This window comes from Leuresthes tenuis, unplaced genomic scaffold (genome assembly GCF_036924035.1).
Source record: "Leuresthes tenuis unplaced genomic scaffold, fLeuTen1.0.hap1 SCAF_19, whole genome shotgun sequence".
NCBI lineage: Eukaryota > Metazoa > Chordata > Actinopteri > Atheriniformes > Atherinopsidae > Leuresthes > Leuresthes tenuis.
Genome location: NW_027325373.1, coordinates 17,341,595 through 17,353,899, shown reverse-complemented (window position 1 = coordinate 17,353,899; position 12,305 = coordinate 17,341,595). Strand labels below are relative to the sequence as shown.

Here is a 12,305-nt window from a genome sequence, read left to right as displayed (position 1 = left end):
TCAGCTTGTTCGTAGAGCTGACAGACACCAAATTAATGTCAACTCCTATGACAGTAAACAAGCCAGCATTAAAAATGTAAATCAACCTGTTAGAAGCTGACAGCTGCCCAAACGGCAGAAAGAAAACGCTGGTGGCGACCTAACTGGAGAAACTGTGTTTAAGCGCAAATACCCCGAGCTGTCATAAATCTTTACCCATAAAAAGAACTTGAAAAATGGTGAAGAGGTTCAAACATTCAGTGTAATTGTAAACATATCCACTATTTCCCCTATTTACACATTTACCATCCCTAAAGGTTAAGCTAAAAGAAAACCACACACAACCCTCTAACTATGTCATTCAGTGGGCTGTTCATTTTTTGCAGGGAAAAAGTATGTCACAACTCCCGGCTCAGTGTATTGTTAGATGCGTTCGACTTGACATAATGCATGACGGACCTGAAGCAATGCATGCGTGTTCGATTTTTGCCGGTGCATTAAGGCCTTGTGGGCCCGAGGTGGCTGCAGGCGGCACAGATTAGGTGCTGCAGCTGCTTCCCACTGGCTACACTGGCTGAGAGGCACCTCTATGATGCCACTACTCTGTCTGGATTGGATGAGGGCTTCATTGGCACTATGATACGTGATGCTCTTTTATTCTCTGAGCCTCAGATCGGTTATCTATAGCTCTGAAATAGCAAAAATAAAGTGGCTGCATAAATGATAAAAATGATGTGATGACTTCTGGTTTAATATTCCCTCTAAAGTTTCCAAGAAATGTTGTAGTATAGACTTTATTACTTCTGTGGGATTCGTGTTTAACTAAGCTTTTCATTAAGCTGTGAACATTTCATCACTAGTCCTCCTGTACTGCAAACAGATTTAGAATCACAATTTCTCTTCACAAAACTCTGATCTGGAACAAGAGATCTGATGTCTCCAGGCAACATTTATGTGTTCACGATTGAGTGGAGAGAGGCATTTTGTCAACTGTACATTTGATGGAACTTTCTTGAGTAGGCTGCAAGAATGTATTTTTTCATTTAATGAAAAGTGCACACAGAAAAACAACTCATTACTAATTAATGCTATGCAACAAACAATGGTGAATATTCGCAAAGGCCGGCTGTCCCGTGGAGTAATTAACTCCACACATGCCTTCATTTTCCAGGGGATGATTTGGAAAAAAGATAAGGCCAGTTGTGACAGGTGAAACATTTGTTCTTTTCACTGTGGAATTTAATAATGTCATATTCTGAAGAATAATGGATGATGAGTAAAATTACTTCACACATATAGATTCATTAATGCCAGAAACATGTTTTCCATCTTTCTGAATGAGTTAGGGTCTACATGGTGGTGTGGTGGTTAGCACTGTTGCCTCACAGCGAGAGATTCCTGGTTTGAATCCCGGGGCCTTTCTGTGGAGAGTTCATGCTCTTCTTGTGCATGTGTGAGTTCTCTCCGAATACTTCGGCTTCCTCCAATCGTCGAAAAACATGCATGTTTGGTTAATACGTGATTCTAAATCGACCCTGGGAGTATGTGTGAGTGTGCATGGTTGATTGTCTCGTTTGTCTCTGCGTGTCCCTGTGGTGGAGTGGTGACTCATCCAGGGTGTACCCCGCTTGTCACCCGATGGTAGCCGTTATAGGCTCCAGCCATCACCCCAGGTATGAATGACAGTTTTTTTTGAGAAAAAATTGTGAAATCAAATGTAAGACTCCTAAACCAGCCTGTATATAGCCTTTGTAGCGTTATTTAAAGCTCTCTCATGAAAGTGATACTCTAATTGGTATTCCCATGAGATCAGCCGCTTTTGGAAGCTACCGGTGGGATGTTGCGTCCAACGTGACTACAGCCAAATGGTATAATGAGCAATGTGGCAAGAATAATTGAGGCTTTTTGTCGTTGACAGTTCTCATCAACACATAAAGTCAGCGGCAGGCAGCCGGAGGGGCATCTAAGCGCACATACTGTTTAACCGCCTCATCTTTATCTCCTCCCAACTGGGGGATTGAGTGGACTTACACACTCCATTCCCTAAATCACAATTCCTAAAAAAATGAGGCTTTTTGACATCTTTCGGCTCTATTAGGACCAACGTCTGTGACAGACATTTCATGAAGACCACAAGAAAGTATGTCAACTTGTGAAAAAAGGGCGAAACATGCCCCCTGTAAGGTGGGCAATACTATTTCTACACCGTAGTTGAACACCGGTTTATCACAATGTGTCAAGTCGGAGGCAAATATAGTCTTGGTTAATGTAATTCGCTAAGCTTTCTGCTTAATATTTATTACAACTGGATTGTAAGACTTTGGTTTTCTAACCACAGGCTTTCAACTGAGTTCTACTCTATGTACGACCTCTCTTGCCTTTGTATAATTCACTCTCTGGGACCAAAGCAGGGGAAATGGAGTCATATCTCTCTTTTATTGTCTTGGTAGCCAGAAACAGCTAATAGAAAACTGCTACTGATATACACACATCTAAGTCTTTTATTGATGCACGTTCACCCGGTTTCATAATAAGCTTATCGTATGTCAAAAATGTTAAAGTTTAGAAACACTTTTCAAAGAGGCCAAAAGTAAGGATACTCGATGAATTTTTCTTTAAATGTAATCATTTATTTTTACAGCATAAAGTAAAGCCATTTGAAAGATAGAATCACATTGAGGCTCTGTGTTTCTTAACCAAAGTTCATACCAGGTTTTAAATCAGCTCATTAAATAGGGTGAGTACTTCTGAGACTACTCCTTAAAAGAGAAGAGTGATCATATGGTTATTTTCAGCACAACAGAGAGCTTGATTTATAATAAAATGGGCAATTTCACCTAAGTCCCCCCTCAGGGTAACTGGTAAACTAAGAGGGATTTGATGTGAGGGGCATGGAGGCTGTGATGGCGTGTTATCAGCTGAGTAATTTGCTCTTGTATAAACATGAATTGCTGTTATCTAAGTGCCCCCTGACAGCTGATTGGCTCCTCATTAGGCCTGTGTGAAATGAGATTAGCAACGAGCCTTTAAATTATGATCCAATCCCAGAACACATAATCTCTGTCTCTGGATTTATTCTATTTCTGTTGGTTCGTTTTACTTTGTTTCCATAGTAGTCTGCTTCTCCACTGTGACCACTCGCTTTGTTCTCTCTCACCTCTTGCCTCTTCTTCTTCTCGTGTTCTTTCCATCACTCTCAGGGTGTAACTGCAGCGGGAGATCAGACGAGTGCGTGTTTGACATGGAGCAGTATAGAAGCACTGGCAGTGGGGGGCGCTGTGTGAGCTGCAGAGACAACACGGATGGGCCCCACTGTGAGCGCTGCAGAGATAACCACTACAGGAAAGCTCCAGATGAGCCCTGTCTACCCTGCAACTGCAATATCAATGGTAAGCTCCAGGCATAAAACCGTTAATTGATTTGATAATAACTTAAACCCAATTATAATCCATGAAGACATCATTATCCATTGCTTTTGTTTTCTCTTGCATGAGAAAATTTATTCATGCTTAAATTGGAAAGCTGTCCTTGCACAAAGAGGAACCACATGCAAGCTGTAGTGACAGGACTCTATGGATTCATTTTGACAAATTTTGTTTTTAAAACATTAATAACACTGCATTAATATTTCCCTCGACCCACTGGCTTCTCAGCTGCCAAATCTTGCCTAAGAGTGGAATTTTTTTTTTATTAATAATTTATACAATCTTGTTAATCTAATGTCTTGAACATCTCATCATATTTATAATGGCTTGATCATTAAAGCAATCCATGATTACACTTAACCATGCTGATGTGAATTGATTCAGTTGACTCACTGAACATTATCAATAAAGAGACTCATAGCTCATTAAGCAATGTGTAATTTTAGGTGTAGGGACATTAAATGTTTGGCCATCATCATCAGCATAATGAGAGCGAGCCAGAGAGAAATGAACAAAAACATCCGCTGTCTTTTCCTATGCATATAAACAACGTAAGGTGACTGCACAGAGCTGTTGGAGTCCATTATATTGATCAGAAGTTATGGCTGACTTCATCAGGCTTCCTCTTCTTGTTCTGCCCCAGCTGGTCTTTTTTTTTTCTCTCCATTAACGAAAGCTGCTCTATATCAGATAGAATGTTGCTGCGAGATTATATGCTTTACTTCAAAGCTTATCTTTGGGTTTGCGAGCAGAAATTCAAAAGCAGGGTATCCTGTTATAACCCCAAACAATAATAATAATAATAATAATTCTTGTGTCCCCCCCACCTTTATGTTCTATGTTCTGTTTTGTCGCTACATGATCCATCTACTGTTCTTCCCAGGCTCCGTGAGTCTGCAGTGTGATATGGAGGGAAGGTGTGTGTGTCGACTTGGCACAACAGGGGAGAAGTGTGACACGTGCCAGGCTGGCTTCCATTCACTTGGCCCTGCTGGGTGCAGGTGAGCAACACACAGGAATAAACACAGATGCACAGACGTTTAGGATGTACGAGGCAGGCAAATTTGATTCCATATACAAACTGGATATAAAACTAATTTAGGCTGCAGTTGTGGAAAAAAGCATTCACTAGAGGTATTAATGAGATACAATCATTGGATAGCAAAAAGACATTCAGTGGTGTTAAAATTTTCTGGATTATGGTAAGTGTGTTAAAATCAGAATGAGTTATTTTAATCATTGGATGGGCATGCAGTTGTGAAAAGATGCCATGCTTTATTTAAAGAACAGGGATCCATTGAGGTCTAGTCTTCACAGATGGTGCAAGAATACCTCAGTTTTGACTCCACCAATCGACAGTCAGACTGACCAACAAACATCCCTTCTAGAGCAAGACATGTAATGTCTGCTATGTCCCACCTTAGCCAATAGTCAGCATGACTTGCACAGCTGATCTCCTTTGTACCGGCATAAAAGCAAAGGGAGAGGAATGGATTTATTATATTTAAGAATGTCTGTGAGAAAATATTCAAGAGATTCTGCTGCTTCTAACTTCCTCTGTGGAAGATCAACATACATATAAATATAAATGATTTTACTGCACAGACATTGTCTTTAGATTACTTGAATGGCGACTTTGTTAGATAACGCTGTGGTAATAGAAATGAGGATTTTATTAGAGCAGAGCGACCATTTGACATATAGTCATAATTTATTAGTCACAATTTCTGATGCATTTGGCTGCCTGAAAAAATGTGAGAAAATGTGAGCAACTTTATCAGCTATTCAGCTGTATTGATATACAGTCACACTTTAATTTAAATTTCATTTGGAATTTAATGAATTGGATGTGATTGGTTTATGATTGGATTACAGTGAATTGGATATGATTGGTTTATGAGTGGATTACAGTTAATTGGATTCTAATTGGCTTCAATTGGATTGTATTTCTGAAGTGCCTTGAGATGACAATTGTTGTTATTTGGCGCTATATACTGTAAATAAAATTGAATTTAATGTTTTTACAAAAAGATTCACACTGTATAATGTTCCTCAATTTCAGAGCTGCCAAAAATAAAAGTTCAGCAGCTCTGTTGCTCATCTGCAGTTTGCTGGAAAACCACAAATGTTTCGTGGTATTTGTTTGGTTTAAGAGAAAGAAACATGCTGCATAACCCGTGTGTGAAACATTTTGGATGGTGGTACCATTGTTCAGGCCTGTTTTGCTGCTTGTGATGTCATCACCACTTAAAGGATGATTTCTGGGTTTCATCAGCAAATTGATAGATATTTTTCTCTGAGGTTGATTTTTTTTATTTTTTAGAAAGGGTGTCATATGTGTAAGAAAATCTAAAGAACAGATGTCATTCTACCAAATGATGGTTAGAGATGAATAAAGTTTTGGTATTTTGAAGTACTGACTTAAAGCTAATGCCTAAAATGAGCAGTTTATGTGAGGAAATGCACTAACATCCCAGAGATAAAGATATTCTGAACAGAGCAATAAGCTACATCCAAGCTGAAGTGCAATATCGATCAACAGTTTGCAACATAACACAGTGACATCAGATACAGGTTGATGTATTTTATTCCACAAACAGTTCTGTAATACTGCAATATTGTCTGCAATATATAAAAGACAAGAATGCATCATATCTTCTCTGTTTTAATGGGTTTTCCTTATGATCTACATCACCTTCTCAAACCAAGAAATTTACAGCGATTGTGAAGCAAAACAAGAAGATCTGTGACTCAACTTTGAATCAGTGAGCTTATCTGCACATAAATGTTTTAGCATAAAAGTCTTAAACCGCTAACTAAGCAAGTTACACTGTCGTTTTACACATACAAACACTAAATACTGTCTAAAACCCCTTTGTGCTCTCCCCTGCATCAACACACTCATCTTAGCTGAGTTGTTTATTTCTGGAAATGATTTCCATACCGCAGTATGTATCCAATTAATTGCTGTAAATACTCAATTAATATCCAGTCAACTGATTTTATTTTCATCTATTTCAACGTAGATATAACCTATACAACTGAAGACTTGGTGTGCGTTATTTATCCTTATTTCTAATCTATGAGTCTTGTGTTTAAAGATGAGTGGAATTCATAAGTTTACCACAGGAATGGTTTAGTTAAAGAATTACTTGTTCATGATGATACAATCTCATGTAACCACAGAGTTACTGATTGGAGTTAATCAGTACTCGTTATTTCTAAATTGACAACGCGTGAAACGACTACTTGTTATATAACGGAGTCGGTTGCTTGTTGTTATTGGGCCCACAGAGAATAATCACCAAATTGCAGTTTCCCTCAGCTCTGCTTTCTGTGTCTTTTCAAAAGCTTTTGTGTGTATATTGCCGAACAAAAGCTCTCATAAACACGTCGCACATTCATCCGACGCCTAACAATGGACGAACAAAGTCTGTGAATGTCCAATGAGCAAGGCGAAGAATTTAGCTGTAGATAAACATTTTCATCAAAGAAATTCTGGAAAACTAAATGGGCCCAAAGCAGTGTGAGTGGATTTTTGAAGTTGCCTGAAACAAGACAAGAATGTCAACCTTGCCTGTGTTCATAGATATTTCAAATGTTCAGAGCCATTCCAATCAGTTTGTTAATCCAGTTTAACAAATCCTTTATTTCTTCTCCTTCGCTCTCATTTACAAAAATCAGCGGGGAAAACATTCAAGATGCAGCTTCTCATTTAAACGGGCTCTTATCACTTTCACTGTTTACAATGACAAACGTTGCCAGTGATAGGTCCTGTCAGCTGAAGCAAATCAGTTATCCAATGAATAACTTGACGACAGCCAAAAATAAAACATGCCTATTGCTGGCTTCGGATGGCAAGTTGACTAAGTCTCTCTGTTGAAGCCTATCTGTTTCATGATTTTGAGCCAGAGTTGTCAGTAACTTTGAGCTTATACAAATGAAGGTGAGTCAAAATAAAAGAGAAGCTCCAGATGACACATCGGTGTGATTAATACATTTATATTTAGAAGGAGTTGTTAAGGGGTGATGTGGGATTCAGCATCTCAGTAACAAGCGGATTAGGACAGCCTTGGTCAAACCTCTGGCCCTTTGACTGATGGACAGCTGCTCTGACTCGAGTCATAGTCACCCCTATACATACGTATACAACATTAGGACAAATGTACACAAATGTGGCTACATGTGGCTTCTTTTTTAAATAAGAATATACAGAAAAATAATGATACGATGGCTCTATTAATGTTTTAAGAATACCTGGAAGACGACACAGTCTTTTTCTTTTTTCACCTTCTCCAATCCAACATGGATGCTTAAACAATGATGATCAAAAGAAACAAGATAAAATGTATTATGTTTATTATGTGTTATTGTTTTCTTCTGTTTTTTTTTTATACTGTTTTCCCTTAACTTTCAATACAGTAACAACCTGATTTTTTTTTTTTATATAAACAACTGACTATTTTCGTACAGTATGTTTATCGTCTTACAGGGAATAGAGAGTCTTGCTGCTATTTGTCAAGTTTCCACTAATTTGTGTTTAAAATTCCCACCTATTGCATATGGTTTGCATTAGTTGGTTGCACACTGATCTGGAGAAACTTTGCCTCAAACACTTGCAGTATCCATTTTCTTCCATGGGATGAATTTATAATGATTTATATCTTGACAGGCATACATTTTTACAAGCAGAAACTGTTACTTAGCTATTCTACTGGCAATATATTGATTGTGAATCAGTCAACTTATTCATAGTTTGATATTTCCTGTTTTTTTTTAATGACATTGACGTTTAAACAAAAAAAATCTCTTGATTCTCAGATTGGTGGCTGATTGCAAATGCACTCAGGTGCCAACCTGAACAAGAAATACATTCACTGAATTATTGTTTCTCCATGCTTGTACTCTGCTCTGATATTGATCACTTTGGTATGCCACAAGCATAAGATCAGAGGATTAAATTTATTTTGAGAAAGGCAGACTGGAGACTTTGCACACTCAGCACCAGTCTGACTGTTTTTCAGCAGCCTTTGAGGTAACTTTAGGATCCATTGACCCACTGCATACATTCTGAAGAGAAAAGGCCCATTTCAATCTAAGCATGTGTGCATGTGAGCCTGCATGTAGGTGTATGTTGTCATATTCATATTCCCAGGGAGTCTATCTTAGCTCTCTCTGACCCACTCTAGCTGCCAGGGGAATGCTAAGTTGTTATCGTGTTGAATCGAATGCCAATGATTGTTTGATGCTACTATTATTTCTCAGACTACACACAATGACAACAGACAGTTTAGCAGAAGAATAGACAGTAAGTTCCAGCTTGATGAATTTGACACTGAAGCTGCTGTAATTTATTAATGTATTTATTCATCAGCAGTGGATGAAATGCTCGGCTATGATATGAAATGGGTCACTCATAGTGACAAATCCAAGCAAAATTAGCTGACCTTTTTTAGTTTTCCCATCGCTGCAGAGGTTTTTAGCATCTACTTGTTAACTGTTTGGATTTTATGGCCTGCAGTGGGGCTTCTCTGCTTATCAACTGAGCTGCTTTCTGGAAGATTTTGACTAAGCAATTATGCTTGCCAGTCATTTGGTAGAAGCACACCTCTATTTGAACTCTAATTTAGTTTAACAAATACTTTAGGATTAGCATATGCTTTCAGCTCTATCAACCATTTAGGGTTGATACAGTTTGTTAGTGCCATCCACAAGTGAACATAAAAGCCAATTTACACAGTTTCCTGACAACCATTTAACCCTTAAAGGAATTGTTCTTTCTTCACATATGGCAGTGATGAATGTGTAGAGCAAAGATTTACTTTAATAACAGAAATTGTTTACAGAAAGGAGAAACTGTCAATCAAAATTCTACCAATACACTCATGCGCAAATGCCAACATGCATGCACACACACACTGCTCTCTGTCGTTCATGCAGGAAGCTGTTGAGTAGAGGTATGAATTACTCAGACCAGTAGAGCAGAAACAAGTAGAGGCAGCTTGCCTTGGGATAATTGAATTATTTGTAATAGCGCCTCATTAAAAATAGATTCTGTGTTAGAGTCTGAAACAAAAGTAATCAATCAATAAACATGATCAAACAGATTTTGACATAATCCGTGTTGCTGCTGACCCATATCTGCTCCATTGTTTTTTTTATCAAGGTTGTTTATGCAGCCTTTATGTTTCATACGATGGGTTGTAAGCCCATGAGAGGAGCCCTCCAACGTGTGAGTCTTTTTTCTTTTTTTCGCCGTGGTTCATCAACATACTTGGCCCAGCACCTGCTGCCTTGTTGTCCGAGAATGTGTCATTTTGTGTCAGATTAATGTTTCTAAATGAAACCTGAACATTTGGGTCAAATTTTGATTTGAACTATGTTTCATACTGTGCAAAAGGTATTTGCAGTGTGATGGCAAGGGTCCCTGACCAAGTGTTTGTATGTGAAAAGTTAGAATGTGTTAAATCCTAACATCCGGCACATAGTTAGTACCCAAAGGTAGTAACTCAAATATTTCCTATACACAGAAATAGAATAACTGGAGTCAGATATAACCACACAAACTACTATTTAGCATTTTACTATCAGTAATGATCGACGGGGATTGCATTTTACATTACATTAGATGTCAATTATTCTTGTTTTCCCTCAGGAAAGTGCTTTTTTCTGAATCGTATTCCTTTAAAGATCCTTCTGTCTGAACACCATGTTGTCTTTTATACACACATCTGTTGAAATAGTCATCTTTGCGTCACTTGTGTCTGCAGGCCATGTAACTGTGACCCCAGCGGGAGCGTGGACAATTGCTCTCCTCTGGATGGACGTTGTTACTGTAAGCCACATGTGGAGGGCCAGAGCTGTGATCGGTGGGTTAAAAGCCTGTTGCTTCTGTGACACACGTGCGCACATAAAGTGTTGTTGCCAAGGTGACTTTTAAATCCCCGCACAATACAACAACTGAAGCCATAGATGATACAAATCTCATGTTTGAAATCGTGTCCTTAAAAATGAAACTGTTACATTATCACTCTTGAATTCTATAGTAATGGAAAGCCATTTTTCACAATCTGTATTATGCAAATTCCCCCTAGCAACCAGGTTAGCATACCCAGCAGGGTTTGCAAAAGAAAGAGGTTTGAGATTAATTTGTTTCAGGATAGGCTTTCTCTCATTTTGACTACTAGCATAGTTAACACCACTATTATCCTCTCCGTAATATTCCTCTAGGACACTGGATCAAACTGATACACGCTTTGCGATATTACAAATACTCACTGCCCCAAGTCTCCCACTACTGAATTCTCTGCTCCCTGTTTGTTGACTTAGCTTTTTTTTTTCTTTTTACTGATTTCACAGCTCATTGAACAAGCCACTGTCCTGTGTAATGCGACTAGTGTAGTGGCTGATTTTCAGTGGTGTTCCTGTCCCACCCATATGCCAGTAAATGTCCATAGGTCAGAGCTAAGAATCCTCCCAGCTGAGCTCGGTTCTTCCCTTTTTCCTCATCACTGCAGTATGCAGCAGCCAACACACACTACGGTTAATGTAAAAGGACGGTGAGAATAACACTACAGCAAGGATGCGGTGAATTGCTGCAAATCAGGTGTGTGTACACTATCTGCATCCTAATAACTTCTTATGCATGAGGGTTGTGTGTTTGTACCCACAGATGCAAGCCAGGATTTTTCAATTTACAACAAGTAAACCCAGAAGGCTGTCAGCGGTGCTTCTGTTTTGGCCACTCACTCGTCTGCTTCTCATCCAATCACTTCAGCGCTGTTAACATCACTTCAGACTTCATTGAAGGTATTGTCTAAGCCTCCTCAGGTATTAATGAGGTTCACTCATTACTGTGAGAGATCTGACTAACAATGTTCATATTGTTCTCGCTGACCTCCATACTCTCTTTAATTTCCCATTGCAGCATCATTTATATGGTTGTGTATTTCATTGCATTATTATCTAGAAATGTATTGTACTATCTTAAATGTGCTATCTTTATATGCATAAACTCTCTTAGATTAATAATGCACAACAAAAAACTAAAGCACAAAGCATGTAAAGAGATTTTTACCACTTTCAAAAATTTGACGTGCAGAGAAAAAAAGCATGTGATGGAGAAAAGAAAACACGTTCACTATTTTAACAACACATGCTCAGCATAATAATACTGCGCATCCTGCAGATTATCAGACACCAAAACCCAAAAGCAATCAAGCTGATCACTTTTTCATATTCCCTGAATTATTTAGCAACATTTCTTTTTTTCAGTGCAACATGCAGAATGTCTGCGCCTGGTTGATTTAGCCTTATTTGTTGATCTTCTTCTGAATTATATTTAATATCTGTATATGAGGGTGTTTTTTGAGTTTACTTGTTTTATTCATATAATGCTTAATTGTGTAAAGTATATCAGAACTAGACATAGCAACCGTGGCGTCACCCACTGGTTTGTGCACTGTTGTTTTGAAGCTTCCAGTCTGGCATTTCGCTGTTAATATCTTGGTCCTTTTGAAGCCAGAAGTGATCATAATTGGACATGATGGTGGTGCTGGAGAGAGATTCTTAAAACCAAAAGGTGCATTTATATTGCAAGCATCAGGACCTTAAACAGCCCAGGGCTTTTTTCCAAGGAGCTACAGGATTATTTCAGACCAGGTCCTTTCGAATTCCCACTGGGATCTAATATGCAGATTAGAGGAAGCCAATCTAATCAATTAACGCGTAAAACATCTCTTTTTGCTGGAGTGTTGAGAATACCTTTTCACAGCAGCCTATACAGAGCAGTAAAACAAGGAAGTTTTAAAATCTTAGAAGTACTATTTCACTACCATGGCAGTTTCTGTGGGAAAAAAATATCCGAATGAACGTATTTTCTTGAACAAGTCACAAATTCTT

The 12,305-nt window shown here is 38.5% G+C and overlaps 1 protein-coding gene across 1 annotated transcript in view; it reads left to right on the top strand.

The window, feature by feature from the left end:
• Positions 1 to 12,305, top strand: part of lamc3 (laminin, gamma 3) — a 113,094-nt gene that overhangs the window by 41,295 nt on the left and 59,494 nt on the right. The window contains exons 5-8 of the mRNA XM_072371917.1: positions 3,180 to 3,368; positions 4,288 to 4,405; positions 10,175 to 10,273; positions 11,077 to 11,213. Of these exons, the coding sequence (XP_072228018.1) occupies positions 3,180 to 3,368; positions 4,288 to 4,405; positions 10,175 to 10,273; positions 11,077 to 11,213 (543 nt within the window). The remainder of the gene's footprint in view (positions 1 to 3,179; positions 3,369 to 4,287; positions 4,406 to 10,174; positions 10,274 to 11,076; positions 11,214 to 12,305) is intronic.